The sequence below is a fragment of the Coregonus clupeaformis genome, chromosome 10 (genome assembly GCF_020615455.1).
Source record: "Coregonus clupeaformis isolate EN_2021a chromosome 10, ASM2061545v1, whole genome shotgun sequence".
Taxonomy (NCBI): Eukaryota; Metazoa; Chordata; class Actinopteri; order Salmoniformes; family Salmonidae; genus Coregonus; species Coregonus clupeaformis.
In genome coordinates, this window is record NC_059201.1 from 45,207,684 (window position 1) to 45,231,437 (window position 23,754).

A 23,754-nucleotide genomic window follows, 5' to 3' on the forward strand; every position below is an offset into this window, starting at 1 on the left:
TCTCCTTGCCCCACAGCTGGCAAATCTAACGCTATTGTGACATTTTATTGATAACGGCCTATAGAGACAGAGTTCTAACATGGAACTGGAATAGAGACAGACATGGCCGCGGGAAGATATTTTGGTTTGGGGGAGTATTTTTCTCTGCTCATTCAGGAGTTATTTTATTTTATTTTTATTTCACATTTATTTAACCAGGTAAGCCAGTTGAGAACAAGTTCTCATTTACAACTGCGACCTGGCCAAGATAAAGCAAAGCAGTGCGATAAAAACAACAACAACACAGAGTTACACATGAGATAAAACAAACATACAGTCAATAACACAATAGAACATCTGGGATGATAGATGTGCAGAAGATGATGTGCAAATAGAGATACTGGGGTGCACATGATGGGCTGTGTACAGGTGCAGTGATCGGTAAGCTGCTCTGACAACTGATGCTTAAAGTTAGTGAGGGAGATAAGTGTCTCCAGCTTCAGAGATGTTTGCAGTTTGTTCCAGTCATTAGCAGCAGAGAACTGGAAGGAATGGTGGCCAAAGGAGGTGTTGGCTTTGGGGATGACCAGTGAGATATACCTGCTGGAGCGCATACTACGGGTGGGTGTTGCTATGGTGACCAATGAGCTAAGATAAGGTGGGGATTTGCTTAGCAGTGATTTATAGATGACCTGGAGCCAGTGGGTTTGGCGACGAATATGTAGTGAGGTCCAGCCAACGAGAGCGTACAGGTCACAATGGTGGGTAGTATATGGGTCTTTGGTGACAAAACGGATGGCACTGTGATAGACTACATCTAATTTGCTGAGTAGAGTGTTGGAGGCTATTTTGTAAATGACATCGCCGAAGTCAAGGATCGGTAGGATAGTCAGTTTTACGAGGGCATGTTTGGCAGCATGAGTGAGGAGGCTTTGTTGTTCTAGATTTAATTTTGGATTGGAGATGCTTAATGTGAGTCTGGAAGGAGAGTTTACGGTCTAACCAGACACCTAGGTATTTGTAGTTGTCCACATATTCTAAGTCAGACCCGCCGAGAGTAGTGATTCTAGTCGGCAGGTGGGTGCAAGCAGCGTTCGATTGAAGAGCATGCATTTAGGTTTACTAGCGTTTAAGAGCATTTGGAGGCTAGGAGTGTTGTATGGCATTAAAGCTCGTTTGGAGGTTTGTTAACACAGTCTCCAATGAAGGGCCAGATGTATACAAAATGGTGTCGTCTGCATAGAGGTGGATCACCAGCAGCAAGAGCGACATCATTGATATACACAGAGAATAGAGTCGGCCCAAAAATTTAACCCTGTGGCGCCCCCATAGAGACTGCCAGAGGTCCAGACAACAGGCCCTCCGATTTGACACATTGAACTCTATCTGAGAAGTAGTTGGTGAACCAGGCGAGGCAGTCATTTGAGAAACCAAGGCTATTTAGTCTGCCAATAAGAATGTGGTGATTGACAGAGTCGAAAGCCTTGGCCAGGTCGATGAAGACAGCTGCACAGTACTGTCTTTTTTCGATCCTTGATCATTTGTGTGAGATTGAGGGCATCTAGTTTAGATTGTAGGACGGCCGGGGTGTTAAGCATATCCCAGTTTAGGTCACCAAGCAGTACGAACTCTGAGGATAGATGGGGGGCAATCAATTCACATATGGTGTCCAGGGCACAGCTGGGGGCAAAGTGGGGTCTGTAGCAAGCGGCAACAGTGATATACTTATTTCTGGAGAGGTGGATTTTTAGAAGTAGAAGCTCAAACTGTTTGGGCACAGACCTGGATAGTATGAAAGAGCTCTACAGTAGATTGCAACTTCGCCCCCTTTGGCAGTTCTATCTAGACGGAAAATGTTGTAGTTGGGGATGGAAATGTCAGAGTTTTTGGTGATCTTCCTAAGCCAGGATTCAGATACTGCTAGAACATCAGTGTTGGCGGAGTGTGCTAACGCAGTGAGTAACTCAAACGTAGGGAGGAGGCTTCTGATGTTAACATGCAAAAAACCAAGGCTTTTACGGTTACAGAAGTCAACAAATGATAGCGCCTGGGGAGTAGGAGTGATACTGGGGGCTACATGGCCTGGGTTAACCTCTACATCACCAGAGGAACAGAGGAGGACTAGAATAAGGATACGGCTAAAGGCTTTAAGAACTGGTCTTCTAGTGCGTTGGGTACAGAGAATAAAAGGGGCAGATTTCCGGGCGTTGTAGAATAGATTCAGGGCATTATGTACAGACAAGGATATGGAAGGATATGAGTACAGTGGAGGTAAACCTAAGCGTTGGGTAACGATGAAAGAGATAACGTCACTAGAGGCACCGATTGAGCCGGTCTCCACGTGTATGGGGGGTGGGACAAAAGAGCTCTCTGAGGCTGGTTGAGCGGGACTGGGCGCTCTACAGTGAAATTGAATATTAAGAACTAACCGGAACAGCAATAGGCAAGGCATATTGACATGGGAGAGAGGCATAAAGCAATCACAGGTGTTATTCGAGAGAGCCAAGACAACAACTGGTAATGGCGCCGAAAGTTTGGGCTGAGGCTAAACAGATAAACAGGACAGATAAACAGGATGAGGGTACCGTGTAAAGGAACAGTAAAGCAGGCATCAACTGTGCAGCTGAGTGATCGTAAGGTCCAGTGAACAGCAATAGGTGAGACCAGGAGCAGTTCGAATGGCTGCTACAGCACAGGCGAGCAGGAAGCACGGCTGTTGATTGCGTGTGCTAGCGGGCCGGGGCTAGCAGATGGCTCTTTGTGGTCGTCACCAACATTCTTTCCCATTGTTAAAGAGCCAACTTCATGTTGATTTTTTGTTATACGGAAATAACAGGAGAGAGGAAAAGCTGCTGTGTTGTTCAATGTATATGTAAACAAGTCAAAAGTCCCGACCTACGGTTGGCAATACTCCCACGTAGGGAAATAGAACCTGCGAGAAGAGCCCTGTGGCTTCAGGCTATTCAGCGTGGGAAATGTGGGGACCCGGTGTCTAAGTAGGCTACACATAGCTATGTGTGTGGAAAACATTTAATCACAGGTAAGACATTTAACTTGTTTAGTACAGTCGGTTTGTAACTCCTCTCATTACTTGTAGCTGGATAGTCCATTTGTTTGTGTTGTTGGTCTTGGCTAGCTAGCTACCACTCATTCACTCACGTGGCTGCTAGCACCTTGATGAAAAGGGGCATGAGGGAAGCCCTACAATATTAGTTTTTCTAAGTAGTGAGAACGATCGGGAGCAGGCAATGTTGAAAAGTAATCTTTAGACGTATTTCTTCTTCTGTGGGGTTTATCGACGGTTGGCATCCAACGTTATGGTGCATTACCGCCACCTACTGTACTGGAGTGTGGGCCAGAGACAGGGAGAAACTAAATCCTACCTGCCATCCCTGTTGCTCTTAAAAAAGATAACAAAATATTTGAGACTATATCTAATGATGTTCTACTCAACATACTCTTTAAACTATTTTCCTTTATCCCTTTCCCCCTCATACTACTGTAGATCTCAGCCTCTCTCTTTCCATCTGATACTGCCCACACTGTAGCAATACATGCTCTGCGGTCTCTGTTTCCTGGCAATAATCACACTTTCCTGTTGGATGCTTTCCTACCCTTAATCTTGTAAAAATAGCCTCCTCTCTTCTGTCCCTTCCTGCCGTCCTCCCCTCCCCGACTTTCCTCTGTACTTGAAAGAAATGCCTGCCCTTAGTATCTCTATTCCACTGCTCCTGCCATCTCTAGACCATCACTGTCCATATCAGGATTTTTGCATCTGCCTTGCTCATTGAAACTACAACATCAACATCCCCGCTACTAAGTGTTTGTTTAGCCAGTACATCAACTGCCTCGTTTCCTCCACCCTCACATGGGCTGGGACCCAAGTAAATTGTATCTGTATACCCATCTGTCGAATCCTGCCATGGGTTTGTAGTACATCATAAAGCAGGTCTTGTCTGCTACGTTAGGTAAGGACTGCAGACTCATCAACACTGCACATGAATCAGAGCAAATAACTGTCTGGCTTGACTTCCTCCACCCACTGCAAGGCCAAGAGTATGGCCATCAGTTCTGCCGTATATACAGCCAGATTATCTGTAATATGTTTCCTGACTGCCACCCCACATTCCTGTACTACAAATGCTGACCCAGTAAGTTCTGTCCTTGGATCTTTTGAACCATCTGTGTTAATGGCCACAAAATCCTGATACACAGTATCCAGACGTCTATTAAACAAATCAGATGGATCAACACCCTCCCTATCTTTCTGTAGTCTCTCCAACACTTCTAAATTAACTACTGGAGGCGGGGGTAGCCATGGTGGATTTACAGGAATAGCTACCGTTGGACTAAACTCCCTTCCATACGGTCCCATCTCATTCGCCTGGGTATTACCCACCCACCCAAAGCCTGTGTTCTGTCCTCGCTCATGTTCCCAGCATAAAATCACTTTCTCAGGATGAGACACCACACGTCCCTATAGATTCACCCAATAATTAATTGCCAGCTGCTTCTCCTAATCTGCAATGGCATATCCCCCATCTCCACCTGTAATGCAGCTACAGGGAATGTTGGAAACGCCCCACACCTTGCCCCTGTATGACATCTAGCCTTTCCAATGAGGTACGGGCTGCCGAACCATACACTATACTGCCATAGTCTATTACAGATCAGATCAATGTAACATACATGGTCCTCAATGAGGAACGCCCAGCCCCCCACTCCTTCCCCGTCAGACAGCGCATCAAATTTAGCACCCTCTTACACTTTCCCACCACGCTCTCAATATGTTCTGCCCAGGTCAGTCTAGTGTCAAAGTATACCCTAAGGAACTTGAAGGCCCCCACCCTCTCCAAGTTTCTCCCATATAACCTGACGAATACCTCATCTGCCTCCTGGTAAAGAACACTGTCTGAGTTTTCTCTACAGAGAACCTGAATCCCCACAATAATGCCCACCGCTCTACCTCATCAATTGCTTCCTGTACCTTCCTGACTATGTATGGCACATTTCTTCCCCTCTTCCATAAGGCCCCATCTTCTGCAAATAACGTCCTCCCAATATCCGGCTGTACCTGAAAGTAAACATCATTGATCATGATTGAGACCAACAGAGGACTAATCACGTTCCCCTGCGGTGTACCGTTATCCACCAGGTAGCTGCCTGATAGAGACTTCCCCACCCTCACCTGGATAGACCTTCCAAACAGTAAATCCTTTATCCGGTTGTACATTCTTCCTCCTACCCCCATAATATCAAGCTTGATTAACAACCCCTCCTTCCACATCATATCATATGCCTTCTCCACCTAAAAAAAGACAGCTACAATAGTCTCCTTGTTCACCTGAGCCTTCCTGACCTCTGCTTCTAAGCAAAGCACTGGGTCCATAGTTCCCCTCCCCTTCCTGAACCCACTCTGATGTGGTGATACTAGCCCCCTGCTCTCCAGGAAGTAAGTTAGCCTCTCCGCAATCATACGTTCTATAATCTTACATACATGTGATGTCAAAGCTATAGGCGGATAGCTTGTTGGCCTCGTTGGGTCCTTCCCTGGTTTCCAGATTGGTACCACTGCTGCCTCCTTCCAGCTGCCTGGTAGTTTCCCCTCCTCCCACACTCTGTTGTACAACACCAATACCTTATCCAGTGCCTCATCACTAAGATGGGCCAACATAACATAGCTCACCTCATCTTTCCCAGGTGAAGTTAACCCAGCCTTACCTATTGCCCTTTTCATCTCAGCCATGGTAAATGGTGAATTCAACGCATCATTTACATCCTCCCTCCTATCCAGCACTCCAGGGTGCTCCTCTCTCGTTCTCTCTCTCATCCTCTGCCCCTCCTCTGACAAATTTGCCAAGCTATGCACTTGGACAAACGCTTTGGCCATCATCTCTGCCTTCTCCTCATCTGTTACTGCCACATCCTCCCCACTCGTCAACACTGGATAATCCCACTCCCTTCTGACCCCATTCATCCTCTTAATCATTCCACACACTTCTCCCACAGGTGTCGCCCTTCCAATGTTGTCACAGAACTGACGCCAACATGACCTCTTTGCCTGACGGATCGTTCTCCTCACCTGGGCCTGCTTATACTGAATCAGATATTGGAAGTTATGCGTCAATTTCAGTACTCTAAACACTCCTCTGTCCACCATGGGACTGCTTTCCTCCTCCCTGAACTCTTAGGTATAGCCTCAGTAGCTTCCCCCACTAAAGCTGTTCTCACCCAGTTATCCATACTATCCACATCCCCTCACATATCCACCGAGCCATCACCTGCTCACTCATCTCCTGAAACTGATCCCATTTTGCCCTTCCAAAAATCCACCTGCCTACTCAATCCGCTGATGCCTCCTCTCTCCGGCCTACTGTGCAAACTATGGGGTAATGATCACTCCCTACTGTCAACTCCTCCCATACCGCCCACTCACAGATTCCTGCCATCACACTAGATACCAGATTGAGGTCCATGGCAGACCCTTTCCCTGTGGCTACATCAATCCTGGTCCTTCGGCCATCATTCAGGCCCACCAGCTCTTTCATTTCTATCAGATTTTCCATAACTTGGCTATTTCTATCCACCCACCCCCAGAGCGTGTTGTGGGCATTAAAATGCCCACACCACATGACCTTACTTCTATCCTGGCCCTCCACCCTCTCCACTTCTATCCTGGCCCTCCACTTCCAGGTCCAATATCTGACAAGGATTATAGTAGTTCAGTACCACTAGCATCCCTCCTCTCAACCACACCTCCACCACCACATATTCCTGTTCAATACCTTTGCCTAGCATCCTGTAAGGAAGTCCTTGCTTTATGAAGGTGGCACACCCCCCCCACACAGACACACAACTATGTCCCTACGAACCACTACATATCCCTGTGTGATAAACTCCACAGTCGGTTTGAGCCATGTGTCCTGCACACAAATCACATCAGGCTTAGCTGGCATATGCACAATGAACTGCTTGAACTCCTGCCCATTAGCCAACAGGCTTTGAGCATTCCATTGTAGTACTGCCACCATAACTAAGATCCAGTAATACATGACTCCAGCCCCGGCTGATTGAGGTAATCTTGAACCTCTTCCCATGTCAATACTGTCATACTCAGATGTCTCCCAGCCACTTTCACGATTAGCTGAATCCTCTCTGTTTTAGACTCTACTTTAGCAGTGCTATTGATAGCTCCTGCTATGAACGTCACCAGCTTTCTCTTCTCTACAGTACCAGTCAAAAGTTTGGACACACCTACTCATTCAAGGGTTTTTCTTTATTTTTACTATTTTCTACATTGTAGAATAATAGTGAAGACATCAAAACTATGAAATAACACATATGGAATCATGTAGTAACTAAAAAAGTGTTTCAAAGCACTTCATGGCTACAGACGTCAGTGTAACGGGTCGGTAGTCAATTAGGCAGGTTATCTTAGTGTCCTTGGGCACGGGGAGTATAGTGGTCTGCTTGAAACATGTTGGTATTACAGACTCAGTCAGAGACATGTTGAAAATGTCGGTGAAGACACTTGCCAGTTGGTCAGCACATGCTCGGAGTACATGTCCTGGTAATCCGTCTGGCCCTGCGGCCTTGTGAATGTTGACCTGCTTAAAAGTCTTACTCACATCGGCTACGGAGAGTGTGATCACCTAGTCAACCAGAACAGCTGGTGCTCTCATGCATGCTTCAGTGTTGCTTGCCTCGATGCGAGCATAGAAGTGGTTTAGCTCGTCTGGTAGGCTTGTGTCACTGGGCAGCTCGCGGCTGTGCTTCCCTTTGTAGTCTGTAACAGTTTTCAAGCCCTGCCACATCCGACGAGCGTCGGAGCCGGTGTAGTACGATTCAACCGCCGTGTCTCACAAAGACACGGCGGTTGGAACCAACAATCTCACATTTTGACTCATCACACCAAAGGACAGATTTCCACCGGTCTAATGTCCATTGCTCGTGTTTCTTGGCCCAAGCAAGTCTCTTCTTCTTATTGGTGTCCTTTAGTAGTGGTTTCTTTGCAGCAATTTGACCATGAATGTGATGGGTGATTTGAAGGAGTCAGGCGCAGGAGGGTAAATCACAGAATACAGAGTTTATTCCGGAATACAGAATTACGCAGAATTGCGTCAAACAGTCCAGTGCACAAAACAGGCACACTGGAACCAAACAGGCACACAGGGAAAATATACCCCGGCAACACAAAATACACAGAGCTCAACCGAGCTACACTCTCCTCACACTAAACAATCATCCACAAGGACAAGGGGGCAGAGGGAACACTTATACACGTACTAATGAGGGGATTTGAACCAGGTGTGTGTAATAGACAAGACAAAACAAATGGAATGATGAGATGAGGAGCGGCAGCAGCTAGAAGGCCGGTGACGACAAACGCCGAAGTCTGCCCGAACCAGGAGAGGAGGCAGTGACAATGAATGCCTGATTCACCCAGTCTCCTCTGAACAGTTGATGTTGAGATGTGTCTGTTACTTGAACTCTGTGAAGCATTTATTTGGGCTGCAATCTGAGGTGCAGTTAATTCTAATGAACATATCCTCTGCAGCAGAGGTAACTCTGGGTCTTCCTTTCCTGTGGCAGTCCTCATGAGATCCAGTTTCATCATAGCGCTTGATGGTTTTTGCAACTGCACTTGAAGAAACTTTAAAAGTTCTTGAATTGTTCCGTATTGACTGACCATCATGTCTTATAGTAATGATGTTCTTTGCATAATGTGGACTTGGTCTTTTACCAAATAGGGCTATCTTCTGTATACCCCCCCTACCTTGTCACAACACAACTGATTGGCTCAAACACATTAAGAAGGGAATACATTTCACAATTAACCTTTTAAGAAGGCACACCTGATAATTGAAATGCATTCCAGGTGACTACCTCATGAAGCTTGTTGAGAGAATGCCAAGAGTGTGCAAAGCTGTCAACAAAGCAAAGGGTGGCTACTTTTAATAATCTCAAATATAAAATAACACTTTTTTGGTTACTACATCATTCCATATGTGTTATTTCATAGTTTTGATGTCTTCACTATTATTCTACAATGTAGAAAATAGTAAAAAATAAAGAAAACCCTGAAATGAGTAGGTGTGTCACAACGTTTGATTGGCCCACCTGCCTCCTAATCCCTGGTCTAGATGCTGTCACGATCGTTGAACTGAGTAGACCAAGGCGCAGCATTATTTGCAAACATACTTAATCTTTATTATCTTTAGTGATAATACGAACAACCAAACAACAAACGATACGTGCAGTCCTACGGTTAACACAACCAACACGGAACAAACCAAACGGAAACAAGATCCCACAAACACTAAGGGAAAACAGACTGTTTAAATATGGTTCCCAATCAGAGACAACCAGCAACAGCTGACACTCGTTGCCTCTGATTGGGAACCACTCAGGCCAACATAGAAATACAAAACTAGATAGTGAACATAGAACAAAACACATAGAAACTACACACCCTGGCTCAACATATAGAGTCCCCAGAGCCAGGGTGTGACAGTACCCCCCCCCAAAGGCGCGGATTGCGACCGCGCCTCCACATGAACCAAACAGGGGAGGGCTGGGTGGGCATTCCTCCTCGGAGGCGGTTCCGGCTCCGGGCTTGCCCACCACCCTCCAATAATCCCCCCGTAGCGCCCCTGGTCCGGTCTGGCCCCGCTAGCTGGAGCTGGACTGGACATCGTAGGAGTGGATTGCTTAAGCTCCGGTGTGGAGCAGCTGACCGGTACCTGACCAGGCACCGGTGACCCAGGCACGGGTTGTGCCGGACTGACGACGCACACCCCTGGCTTGGTGCGTGGAGTAGGAACGGGCCGGACCGGGCTGACGATGCGCACCCCTGGCTTGGTGCGTGGAGCAGCAACGGGCCGGACCGGGCTGACGATGCGCACCCCTGGCTAGGTGCGTGGAGCAGGAACGGGCCGGACCGGGCTGACGACTCGCACCCCTGGCTTGGTGCGTGGAGCAGGAACGGGCCGGACCGGGCTGACGACTCGCACCCCTGGCTTGGTGCGTGGAGCAGGAACGGGCCTTACCGGGCTGACGACTCGCACCCCTGGCTTGGTGCGTGGAGCAGGAACAGGCCGGGCCGGGCTGGCGACGCGCACCCCTGGCTTGGTGCGAGTGGCAGGAACAGGCCGGGCCGGGCTGGCGACGCGCACCGTAGGCTTGGTGCGAGTGGCAGGAACAGGCCGGGCCGGGCTGGCGACGCGCACCGTAGGCTTGGTGCGAGTGGCAGGAACAGGCCGGGCCGATAGTGAACATAGAACAAAACACATAGAAACTACACACCCTGGCTCAACATATAGAGTCCCCAGAGCCAGGGTGTGACAGATGCTCCTACCCATCTCTCCCTTGAACCTGTATCTCCCTGGACCTGGACCACCCTCACTGCCTCAGCAGATGTCACCCTTCTCTCCACTCTCACTTGTTGCACCTCTGCTGCCTGCTTCATTGCCCCACACCCACTATGTGCCACACTATGAGCACCTCCAAAACTGCAGCACTTTGGTTGTACACCATCCCCACAGTTCCCATACGCATGCTCCCCTCCACACCTGGCACACCTCCTTTTTTCTCTTTTTAGGCTGTTGCCACATGCCCAAACCTCTGGCAGTTATAACATCTTAAAGGCTTTGGTACATAAGCCCTCACATAATAACTCAAATATCCTGTGGTTACTTTATTTGGCAATACCCGGTACTTGAAGTGTAACAGAATAGACGGGCTATCTACCCTAACTCCACCCCTTGTTGCTTGCAAACTTTGAACATTCACTAGAACACCACCTCTCAAGTTGTCACTTACTTCTTTAGTGCTAACACTCACAGGCACTCCTGTTATCACCCCTTTAATGCACTGCTTCCCTGCTTGATCAGTCAAGCTGCTCGACACCACCATACACTTCCCTATTTGCTTCACTCTGAGGGCTTTTTCCCTCTGCACTATGTCCTTACAGAACACCAACAAGCTCCCATCTCTTAACACTTTAGCATTGACAACTTCCCCAATCAACTCTTTTATCACAGCTGTCAACCTTATCGGACTCATCGCCCCAACTCCCCCTTCCTCCCTAAACTTCAGAATCACTTTATGCTCCTCCTCACCTCCATGCTCCCCTCGAGACTTATCTTGCCCTTCCTCGTCACTCTCTACCTCCGAACTGCCGCTGGCGTTGGAAACTATGTTGCCCTCCTCAAACTTCCTTTTTTTTCTTCATTTCCGCCTCCATAGACCTTTTCTCTTTCCTACCCCCCCCCCTTTATTTGTACTGCTATGCTCCATACTTGCTTCACTTTCTTCTCAATCACTATCTCCTACCATCTCTGACCCAATCACAACACAATCGTGCTGAACCGCCGCCACACCGAGTAAAGTTTGATTGTTTGTTTATCAACGATTGATACCGGAGCTCTGATCAACCGACGTTACATCTTTCTTTCTTGTGTCCCTGTTCTCCCCAAAATAACAAATTATTGATCAGCTCGCGAGTTAAGCGGAAGCTTGAGACGGCCTCGATACACAAGTCCTTTTCCCTTTAGATATGTACTTTTCTTAAATGTAGTTTTGTAAATGACTAAAAGAAGCAGACAAGACAATTGCGTTTGAAGAAGGTCAAGTTTTTGCTGTGAGCCAATGGGGTAACCGAGGTAAGCACAGGTTGTTTTCCCCATAGGCGGGCAGGCCTGAGACGTTCAATCTAATACCGACTGGGACTATTGGAGGTTTGTCAATCTGGGTTTGTGTTAAACTCTTTATAGAACATGGTGAAAGAACGTACTTTGACTCATACATTTTTGTATTTTTAAGAAAAAATGCATCAAAAGATATTTCAGCTATTTTAGAAACAGTGAGCAAATATAAATGTGAGGTACAGTGAGTAATATTTGAGGCGTTGTACTTCCTTCCAGACAGTTCTACCAAAAACGACTGTTTGCAAACAGATATGCAGGGAAGAGAGTTAGTCACCCTCAACTATAACACACACACACACACACACACACACACACACACACACACACACACACACACACACACACACACACACACACAGCCTTAAGGCTGTTCTTCCCTTTGAGGCATAAACCAGAGAATAATACAACAACTCTCAACAAACAGTGGTTTCATCGTGACAGTGCTAGCTACCATCTTTCTTTTGAGAGGAGAATAAATGTTGATTCAGCCAACGGCATTGTACTGTATAGCAGGATCTTCACATTCAGATGCGCCTCGTTGCCTCTTTTTCCCCTCTTCGAGTTCATTTAACATGTCCCTCCCCCTTTAACCAACATAATGGAGAAATCCTTTGATGTTTCACCAGCATTAGACTTTTCCTTTTTAGCTCAAGGAGTTCCATTATCTCTACAGTGTTAAGTAGGAAAAGGGAAATGTGCAGAGTAGAACAATGGCTCTGGTTAGTGAGGCGTGGAAAAGCCACTCCTGAAAAGACATGGCCTATTCCTTAATTATTCTACCAGGGCATGTACTCTATCACCCATTGTTTGGCTGTTTCATGTGAGTGAAGTAAATTGTGCATGCTAGACTAAAATCCTAGCTCAGATTTCCAGGCTTCTCGTCGACCACGGGATGATGGTGTCTGGCTATGCAACGCCAGCTACAATGCCAACTGTGTCGTTAACGTTCCATAACATGTCTGTCACTCAAGCCAACGGGACACATCACCTGTCTGTGTCCACATTGTTCACTAGGCCAGTATATTGTCTCTGGTGTGACGGTCAAACCTTTCCCTCCCACCAATTCCCAGTGTTACTGACATGGATCCATCTGCGTGCACTGTGTGCATGTGTGTGCATGTCTGGCTGACACACACCGTGTTCAGTCATCCCATGCCGATCGGCTTCCCCTCCTGGGTATGTGTGTGTGTCTTACTAACCTGAGCACAGCCGGTAACACACTGACTCATGCTGACTCACAGTGTTTGGCTCTATGTCACTGACCTGGGCCCAGCTGATCTGGGATTACATGGGGATAGTGGCAGGGGCTTCCTGCTGACAGGTGAAGTTGAGTCAAACTCCTGTGGATTGGAAAGGCCAGACAGCCTCATAAGAAAACAGTGGGACTGGAAGAACTTGTAGTATTACATGTAGTTATCATCAAAAATAGATAAGAAAATAAGAAGCAAATAAATACAATAATATTCAACATTTATTAATTAAATAAAAAGCCTAGATTTCCGTTGTGTATACATCGCTCATATGGGTAAATAAGCCAAGATTGTAATGAAGACATATATTTACCCATTGTTTAATCATGTTGTTTAATTGCCATGCTGAGGAAGAAATTGCATTCAGAGGGGAAACATTAATAAATAAATATTATGCATGCAGAATACAATTTTATCCTTAAAAAGCCCTCAACATTAGTCTTACATTTCTGTAAAGATGAGGTGGAAAAAGATAATGTAATTATTAGGTATGATAAAGGTTGGATACATAAATGTACTGTAACTCTTCATGATGACCAGTGGTGGAAAAAGTACTCAATTGTTATATTTGAGTAAAAATAAACATACATTAATAGAAAATGACTCAAGTAAAAGTGAAAGTCACCCAATAAAATACTACTTGAGTAAAAGTCTAAAAGTATTTGGTTTTAAATATACTTATGTATAAAAAGTAAATGTAATTAATAAAATATACTTAAGTATTAAAAGTAAAAGTATACATCATTGCAAATTCCTTATATTCAGCAAACCAGACAGGACAATTTTCTTGTTTTTTAAATTTATTTACGGATAGCCAGGGGCACACTCCAACACTCAGACATAATTTACAAACAAAGAATTTGTGTTTAGTGAGTCCATCAGATCAGAGACAGTAGGGATGACCAGGGATGTTCTCTTGATAAGTGCGTGAATTGGACCATTTTCCTGTCCTGCTAAGCATTCAAAATGTAATGAGTACTTTTGGGTGTCAGGGAAAACGTATGGAGTAAAAAGTACATTATTTTCTTTACACCACATCAGTCACTGGCTTCATCAATAAGTGCATCTGTCACGCCCTGGCTCAGGGGACTCGTATATGTTGAGTCAGGGTGTGTATATTCTGTGTGTGTATATTCTATGGTTGTCATTCTAGTATGTATAGTTCTATGTTGGCCGGTGTGGTTCCCAATCAGAGGCAGCTGTCGCTCGTTGTCTCTGATTGGGGATCATACTTAGGCAGCCTATTGGCACTGTTGAGTTGTGGGATCTTGTTCCAGTTAAGGTTTGTTGTGCGTCTACCTTAGGACTTCACGGTTCGTTTCGTTTATTGTTTTGTCGTATGTTTATTAAGTTGAATAAACATGTACATATATCACGCTGCGCCTTTGTCTGACCCGTCATTGAACGAACGTGACAGAAGATCCCACCAAACGAGAGGACCAAGCAGCGTGCCCAGAAGGAGCAAACGCCTGGGACTCAACGGGAGGTAACCTTAGTAGATGTCCTCCTCGGTTGGGGGAGAATTACTAAGGAGGAGGCCGTCCGTTATCGGGAGGCGATGAAGGTAGATGCCCAGGTAGGAGAGGAGAAACGGCGCCAACAGTGCCGACGACGGAGATCCGAGAGGCAACCCCAAGACATTTCTTTTGGGGGGCACACGGGGTGGACGACGAGGCAGCAGGAGGCCGTGAAAGGGCGGATCTGCAGGTTAGGAGAGGAGGCCACCATGTTACGGGGGCTGTTGGTTCAGAGGGAGCAGGAGTTATTCGGTCAGAGGGAGGCGCTACAGGAGGCTAAAAGGGAGAAGGAAATAGTGGAGGCACGGAGAGAGGAGCTGGTTAGGCAGCAGAATGAGCGGGGGTTAATAAAGGAACCCAGTCCTGCTCCTCGCACCAAGTCAGTGGTGCGTGTCGCCAGTCCGGTCCGGCCCGTTCCTGCTCCTCACACCAAGCCAGTGGTGCGTGTTCCCAGTCCGGCCCGGCCCGTTCTTGCTCCTCGCACCAAGATAGTGGTGCGTGTTCCCAGTCCGGCCCGTTCCTGCTCCTCGCACCAAGCCAGTGGTGCGTGTTCCCAGTCCGGCCCGGCCCGTTCTTGCTCCTCGCACCAAGATAGTGGTGCGTGTTCCCAGTCCGGCCCGTTCCTGCTCCTCGCACCAAGCCAGTGGTGCGCGTCGCCAGTCCGGCCCGGCCTGTTCCTGCTCCTCGCACCAAGCCTGTGGTGCGCGTCGTCAGTCTGTCCCGGCCTGTTCCTGCTCCTTGCACCAAGCCAGTGGTGCACATCGCCAGTCCGGCCCGGCCTGTTCCTGCTCCTCGCACCAAGCCAGTGGTGCGCGTCGCCAGTCCGGCCCTGCCTGTTTCTGCTCCTCGCACCAAGCCTGTGGTGCGCGTCGCCAGTCCGGCCCGGCCTGTTCCTGCTCCTCGCACCAAGCCAGTGGTGCGCGTCGCCAGTCCGGCCCGGCCTGTTCCTGCTCCTCGCACCAAGCCAGTGGTGCGTGTTCCCAGTCCGGACCGGCCCGTTCCTGCTCCTCGCACCAAGCCAGTGGTGCGCGTCGCCAGTCCGGCCCGGCCCGTTCCTTGTCCTCGCACCAGGCCAGTGGTGCGTGTTCCTAGTCCGGTCCGGCCCGTGCCTGCTCCTCGCACCAGACTAGTGGTGCGTGTGTCCAGTCCGGCACGGCCCGTGCCCGTTCCACCGGTGCCTGGGCCGGCACCGGTCAGCGGCTTCACTCCAGAGCCAGAGCAGTCCGCTCCACCGGTGCCTGATCCAGCTCCGGTCAGCTGCTCCACTCCGGAGCCAGAGCAGTCCGCTCCATCGGGGTCTAGTCCTACTCCGGTCAGCGGCTCCACTCCGGAGCCTGAGCAGCCCGCTCCACCGTCGTCTGGTCCAGCTCCGGCCAGCGGCTCCAGTCCAGACCATGACGTCAGCCCCTCTCCAGGTTCGGGGTCTCCCACACCAGGGTCCAGACAGGGCCTGGCGTATCGTGGGAGGAAGGAGAGGGGAAGCAGCACGCCGAGGTCCAGACCAGACCAGGGGCGCAACAGGGAGGCGGAGAGTAAGAGGTCGTCACGCCCGGAGCCGGATCCGCCTCCGAGGCGGAATGCCCACCCGTCCCCTACCCTGTTATGTTTATGTTGTGCGGTCGGAGTCCGCACCTTTGGGGGAGGTACTGTCATGCCCTGACTCAGGGGACTCGTATATGTTGAGTCAGGGTGTGTATATTCTGTGTGTGGATATTCTATGGTTGTCATTCTAGTATGTATAGTTCTATGTTGGCTGGTGTGGTTCCCAATCAGAGGCAGCTGTCGCTCGTTGTCTCTGATTGGGGATCATACTTAGGCAGCCTATTGGCACTGTTGAGTTGTGGGATCTTGTTCCAGTTAAGGTTTCTTGTGTGTCTACCTTAGGACTTCACGGTTAGTTTCGTTTATTGTTTTGTCGTGTGTTTATTAAGTTGAATAAACATGTACGCATATCACGCTGCGCCTTGGTCTGACCCGTCATTGAACGAACGTGACATGCATCGATGACGTCGTCCCCACAGTGACCGTACGTACATACCCCAACCAGAAGCCATGGATTACAGGCAACATCCGCACTGAGCTAAAGGGTAGAGCTGCCGCTTTCTAACCCGGACGCTTATAAGAAATCCCGCTATGCCCTCCGACGAACCATCAAACAGGCAAAGAGTCAATACAGGACTAAGATTGAATCGTACTACACTGGCTCTGACGCTCGTCGGATGTGGCAGGGCTTGAAAACTATTACAGACTACAAAGGGAAGCACAGCCACGAGCTGCCCAGTTACACAAGCCTACCAGACGAGCTAAACCACTTCTATGCTCGCTTCGAGGCAAGCAACACTGAAGCATGCATGAGAGCACCAGCTGTTCCGGATGACTATGTGATCACGCTCTCCGTAGCCGATGTGAGTAAGACTTTTAAGCAAGTCAACATTCACAAGGCCACAGGGCCAGACTGATTACAAGGACGTGTACTCCGAGCATGTGCTGACCAACTGGCAGGTGTCTTCACCGACATTTTCAACCTGTCCCTGACTGAGTCTGTAATACCAACATGTTTCAAGCAGACCACCATAGTCCCCGTGCCCAAGGACACTAAGATAACCTACCTAAATGACTACCAACCCGTAGCACTGACGTCTGTAGCCATGAAGTGCTTTGAAAGGCTGGTCATGGCTCACATCAACACCATTATCCCAGAAATCCTAGACCCACTCCAATTTGCATACCGCCCCAACAGATCCACAGATGATGCAATCTCTATTGCACTCCACACTGCCCTTTCCCACCTGGACAAGAGGAACACCTACTTGAGAATGCTATTCATTGACTACAGCTCAGCGTTCAACACCATAGTGCCCTGAAAGCTCATCACTAAGCTAAGGATCCTGGGACTAAACACCTCCCTCTGCAACTGGATCCTGGACTTCCTGACGGGCCGCCCCCAGGTGGTAAGGGTAGGTAACAACACATCTGCCACGCTGATCCTCAACACGGGGGCCCCTCAGGGGTCCGTGCTCAGTCCCCTCCTGTACTCCCTGTTCACCCATGACTGCATGGCCAGGCACGACTCCAACACCATCATTAAGTTTGCCGACGACACAACAGTGGTAGGCCTGATCACCGACAACGATGAGACAGCCTATAGGGAGGACTCCTGAACAGCTAATCATGGCTACCCGGACTATTTGCACTGCCCCCCCACCCCATCTTTTTACGCTGCTGCTACTCTGTTAATTATTTATGCATAGTCACTTTAACTCTACCCACATGTATATATTACCTCAACTAGCCGGTGACCCCACACATTGACTCTGCACCGCTACCCCCCCTGTATATAGCCTCCCTACTGTTATTTTATTTTACTTCTGCTCTTTTTTTCTCAACACTTTTTTGTTGTTTTATTTTACTTTTTTAATTAAAAAAATAAATGCATTGTTGGTTAAGGGCTGCAAGTAAGCATACAGTAAGATACGGGGGAAAAAAACGACTTAAGTAGTATTTTAAAGTATTTTAACATAAGTACTTTACACCACTGATGATGACTGTGTGTTGTTGTTGTCCATGATTTGAGGCTACAGGCATAACTGTTTTCATAAAGCTGCAGAAGGTTGTTTACTAAATAAGATGCCAACAAATAATAGACGTGGAAAGCTCTGAGCTAGCTTTTCATCAGGGATTGCTTTCCAGAAAGGTGAATTGAAGGCTACAGCTCAGAAAAGCAGAAGACGTTTACATTTTGAATGTGTGTAATTATCTTTCTGTGGAGTATTTTCTCTTAGAGCATATTGTTTTATTGCTTTTTGTCGTTCATTTGTTTATATCTGGGGTGGTTATATTATTTGCCTTCCTGAAAACATGGGTTTGCATGGAATTAGGTTGTTTTTTTATTTAGAAGAAAACAGAATATATTCATAGAGGATTCGATTTGTGGTTCCACCTCGTATATTTAACTGGATCAAGGCAGAGAGAGGAATATGTCAAACCGAGACAGCCAGGGTTTTATTTACAGAAGTAGAAAATACAGTACATTTCCTCAGAGCCTGCTCTCTCTCTCTACTGTATATGAACAGTATCCTGTTGAGAGACAAGCAGCCATCTTGGCAAATGGTATTTAAAACATTTATTTGAGCTATGGTCCTCTGTAGTTCAGCTGGTAGAGCACAGCGCTTGTAACGCCAAGGTAGTGGGTTCGATCCCCGGGATCACCCATACACCCAAAAAAATTATGCACGCATGACTGTAAGTCGCTTTGGATAAAAGCGTCTGCTAAATGGCATATTATTATTATCTTCTGTTATTACTATGGCTGAGGTGCGAGGGGACGTTAGCTACTAAAATACTTATTTTCTCAGGGCTTACTGTCTCTGTATTGGGATATGAACTGTGTCCTCCAGTCTGCACACAGTTGAGTGGCAATGAGATGTCCTTTATCTGCTCGTATTACTAGCAAGACTGGAGTATGTGTGTGTGTGTGTATAAAGGATGTCACGCTGCTTGCTTAGCTAGTACCACTTCCTCCTGATTCGGCTCACACCGAGGCTCGAACCCAGGACCTCTGATTTGCTAGTACATGTGACCGCCCTCCTGAAGTGTCTTACCAGTCGTGCCACGCGTATAGTTAGCTAGTCACTGGCACAAGTAGGGGCACTTCAGGCTGAGGATTAAGTTTCACACATCCCCATGTGCTACGTGTTCGCACGCTTTTCTTTAACGGTGTGAGATATTAGAGTGGCACTGGTACAGACAGACACAAGCAATGACTGATGACTTCACTCCAGCTTGCTGATGCAGCCATTAGTGAGAAGTACAGCCCAGGTACTTAGCGCCAGCTCTTCCATGGAATCCAGACCTGGCCAATCAATACACGCTTCCAGGCAATGTTTGGAACGGGGAGAAGATGATTCATCCAAATTTAACTCAATTGACAAATCTGTAGCACTCAAGGGTCTAGTTTACTGCTTCAGCATCAGAAACTGGCAGGGCCTAAAATGTACACCCGCCACCCGCTAAATGCAGGTAGATTTTGCCATTGGCAGGTAAGATGTCTATTTCACCAGCCACGTTGGCGGGTGCTCAGGGCTTCAAAGTGCGAGCATTTCAATCGCATTTGTGAATACAAATAGTCAAATATGATCACATTTATAGCAACATGAATGCTACGGTGACTGGTGGACCAAAAAGTTAATTTTAGGCCCTGGAAACTGGTGACAAATTAATCTGAAAAAATGCATTACTCACGTGAATTGCTCCTCAGTTAAAGTGTGTGTGTGCGTGCGTGCATGCGTCAGATCTGGGTTCAAATGCATGTGTATTTGAGTATCTGGTATTTAAAACAAGTACTTTTATTTGAGTATTTGATTGGTTATTTGTAAAAAGAAAAAGAAAAAAGAAAAAGAAAAAAGAGTTTAACAAATTTAGTATTCAAATAATTATTTCAAATACTATTTAAAAATTCCTGGGTTAAATGCATGGGAGTGTATTTGACTCAGTGTATTTGAGTATTTTAAAATAATTTCCATGTGTATTTCCAAATACATTAAAATATTAAACTACTTGTTTTTTCAAATACAATATATCTGAATACTTACTTCGAATGTATGTGAAAGTCATTGAGATATTTTAAATAGTATTTGAACACAGGTCTGGCGTGTATATGTGTGTGTGTGTGTGTGCATGCATACCTGCCTGCATGTTTGTGTGGGGAGTCCAAGGTGAGGTGACCAAGACATGGTCGAAGCAGTAGGATATTTTAAATCTGTAATAGTCATGTCATGCAGGAGGACATCTATTGAAGAACAGACAACTGTGTCCGATTCCAAAAATTTTTTTTACATTGCTTTCTTCCCACAGCGTGCCATAAAGCCAGCCCTGGTCCGGAGGGTGGTACTAAAAAGGAAGTCACATTTTTATTTCATGAACCACTTGAAAAGTTGACTCTAACCTTTAGGGAATGGGCTCATAAATTATTTGTTAATCGAGAGAAGTGTTTGAGTCTGCCTTTGCCAGTGATCCTTTGTCTGTGATCCTGCAGTCTTTTATAGTTCTATTGGTCCCATTGTAGTGGTGAACAGATCAAGAGCATCTCTGTCTGCCAATGGTGGATTATTCTGTAGTAGGATCTCTGCTGTGGGTGAGAGAGAGGATTAAAAGAGCAGACAGTGGATCAGGGAGGGTGCTGCAGGGTGGAAGTTGATTTCACTACTGGTTCTACTGTCTCTCATAATGCAAAGTGGGGTGAAACGTTTTCTCTCATGTCTCCGTTTAGGAACTGTAGAAGTAAAACCAGCTGGATTTCCGATGGGCTTCACACACATTATGGGTATCGGGACTGTGACATCTTCATAACCAGGGTCTCAGACTAGGAATGCTGATCTAGGATCAGAATAGCCTTTCAGATCAAAATATTATACTGTATGGACACTGATGGGTGGGGGACCTGATCCTAGATCAGCACTCCTACTCTGAGCACTTTTTGAATACAGGCCCAGATCTTAGTGCTGTGGATGGTATAACTGACTCTCCCTCCTCTCTTCTTCTAGGGACCCACAGTCCTGGGGGCTGGGCCTCCTCATACCCTGAGTGTGCGGAGAGGAATCAATCACCAGTGGACATCTCAGACGAGGATGCCAAGGTGTCTCAGGAGTGCCAGGAGCTGACCCTCAACGGGTTCAACGCAGAGTCATCCAACAAGACCTCCATGAAGAACACAGGAAAGACAGGTCAGCGTGCCTTCATTCATTCAGACAGAACAGGTTTTTACCTACCGTAGCAGGGTGTGACAAAGATGGGTGCTTTCCTTAATGCTCCGGTTAGAAGACAGGTCAGCATTCCTGCACTCACACAAAACTATTGGAGTAGAACAGGCTTGGGTTTTTAATTCTTCAGCATGGTGGGCCGAGGTGCAATCCTCAAGTGCTCCTTCATACTATGTGTAAGGATCAAGACGTGGGGGGTATGGAAGAAAAAGATCAGTCAGAATGAGAGAGGAGACATAAATACACACCATTCGATCATGATGAGTCAGCGTTCCGTTATGGCTTTACATAGTGTTAACCCCTTACACTCGTGGAAATGTGCCTATATTGATAGGGCCAAATTGAAATGTTTCTAACAGAATAACTATAAAAATAATATTCATGACCATGGTAGCAATTGAAAGAGAACACTTTGGAGATTGGGGGGAAATTATCAGATCAAAGGTGAGGACACAACCGTTCACCTGACACAAGACTGAATCCAAACATTACACTGTTGATTTTATGTGAATTTTACATTTACTGTACTTTTCTCAGCATTTGTCAATAATACAATCTGAAAATACTCTGGATACATTCAGTAACATAAGAATATTCATTAAAATGTTAGTAGGTGTGAGATAAGAATAAATTATTACAAGAGTTTGAGTGAGATGTCTAACTGGTGTCTCCAAGTGGTGACACACCTCTCCAAACTGTGCACAGTTCCTAAGTAATTTCAAAGCACTTTTTTTTGTTGCAATCTGGGTCATGTGGGCATTATTTGAAAGCTTATTGTATTGCCAACATGGCTAGCTAAGTAATAAAATATGATCTTACAGTGTTAGGCTTTCAAAAGGCACTTCAGACAAATATATTGTAATTTTGGTGCGCATAGAATGGATTCATGAGTGCATTCAAGTGCGTGTTCCGCAGCAAATTTTCTCGATTATAAACATTGATACTGTAAATTACATTTGTTTTTTTATATGGAAATGTGAAGTTCACATTTTGACTCACAGTTGTGTGGTTTGCCTATATGACATCAAAATTGTATTTATTATAGTCCTCAATGTCTCAGCTTTCAGAGCACATTGACTCCTCTCGATTTACAGCATTTCCCTCACTCAGACAACAACAAATGTGCAAAAGTATCCCAATTCCCGGGAGGGATGGGGGCATCTTCTTGTCGCGTGCTGTGCTCAAGTTTATAACGAATGTCAGTCAAAACCCATAAGGCGCTGTGAAGTGGAGACCCTGAGCTCTGACGTCATGTATAGCATGTTACTGTACAGCCACTGCGTTCCAATTTAGGCGCTTGTCAATTACAAAATCTGCCATTTCCAACCCATATACAGGATGATGGGCTGTGAGTGGAAAGGGCTACTCTTCACCTTGCATGATCCTGCCAACATTGTAATTAACCACAAAGGGACTAGATCTTAAAAGTTGATCCTGATCGATTTCCCTGCATGGTGCCTTGACCCATTTTGGCTTTGAATTGCAATTGATTGGCCAGCGTCCAGAAGTCTCCAGCTAAACATTTATTTTCCAAGCAAATTTCAAACAAGCCTTAAGCAAATTCATGAGGAAACGCTGGCCCTGGAGACATTTGCATTGATCAAGGGTTTCTTTCCCGTCTTTCACAGCCTGTGATTCAAGGTCTTTTTGGCTTAGCATCTTATTCCTGCCCTGCTCAGCTCGACTGCTGGAGTGCCAAAACACAGAGAGGGCAGCATGGCTAATCAAAGTCCCAAGGCCAGCCTCTCCTCTCCTTTGTGTGTCTTTGCATGTGTGTGTGACTGTTGTCCATGGCACTAGAGTAGGGGGATCGGTTTTCAGCTGTGGGGCTGTATTTTTACAGTGTGCTTGGTGGAGCTTGTGTGCTGAGCCTCATTAGCTTAACAAACCCTAGCCTGGGTTTGTACACCCAGATCCTCTCTCAGTTCCCCACAGAAGCTCAGCCCACTACACACAACAAGTCCCATCTACACATTGTATCACTGTCTATCTCTTGACACTTTGTGTGTGTCATCACCCTTTCTCTCTCAGTCTGTCCTCACTCTCTTTCTCTCTGTCTTCTCTCTCTGTCTCACACTCTAAAGAACCCCTCATTCATACTGTCCATCTCTTTCACTGTCCTTTGTCCTGTCTCTCTCTCTCTCCCTCCCTCCCCCCGTGACACAGTTTGTTCAACCTGCTCTGTGGTGTTTACAATCTATGTGGGTTTGTCCTCATGCTCATCCCTCTCTCCTCTCCTCCTCTGTTGGCTGCAGCTTCATCTCATCTGGAGGGCCTGGCTAGGTTAAATCCTCCTCTAACAGACAGGGGGATCAGGGGCCTAATCTGGCTAATGATGTCAGCTGGAGAGATGTTCAGTGGTTATGGATTCATCTAAATATGCACAGAGTACACTCACTTAGCTACCACGCCACAGACAGACAGGGGAAATGTCAGAGTTCTTCACACAATGGAGTTTCAGTGCCTGTATTCATAGTGTCTCCGCGTAGGAGTGTTGTTTTAGGATCACAACTCCCGTGTGCATGTCATATTTTTCATTATG

General features: G+C 46.8%; 1 protein-coding gene across 1 annotated transcript in view; it reads left to right on the top strand.

The window, feature by feature from the left end:
- Positions 1-23,754, top strand: part of ca16b (carbonic anhydrase XVI b) — a 264,663-nt gene that overhangs the window by 137,889 nt on the left and 103,020 nt on the right. The window contains exon 3 of the mRNA XM_041887847.1: positions 20,997-21,176. Coding sequence (XP_041743781.1) covers positions 20,997-21,176 — 180 coding nt within the window. The remainder of the gene's footprint in view (positions 1-20,996; positions 21,177-23,754) is intronic.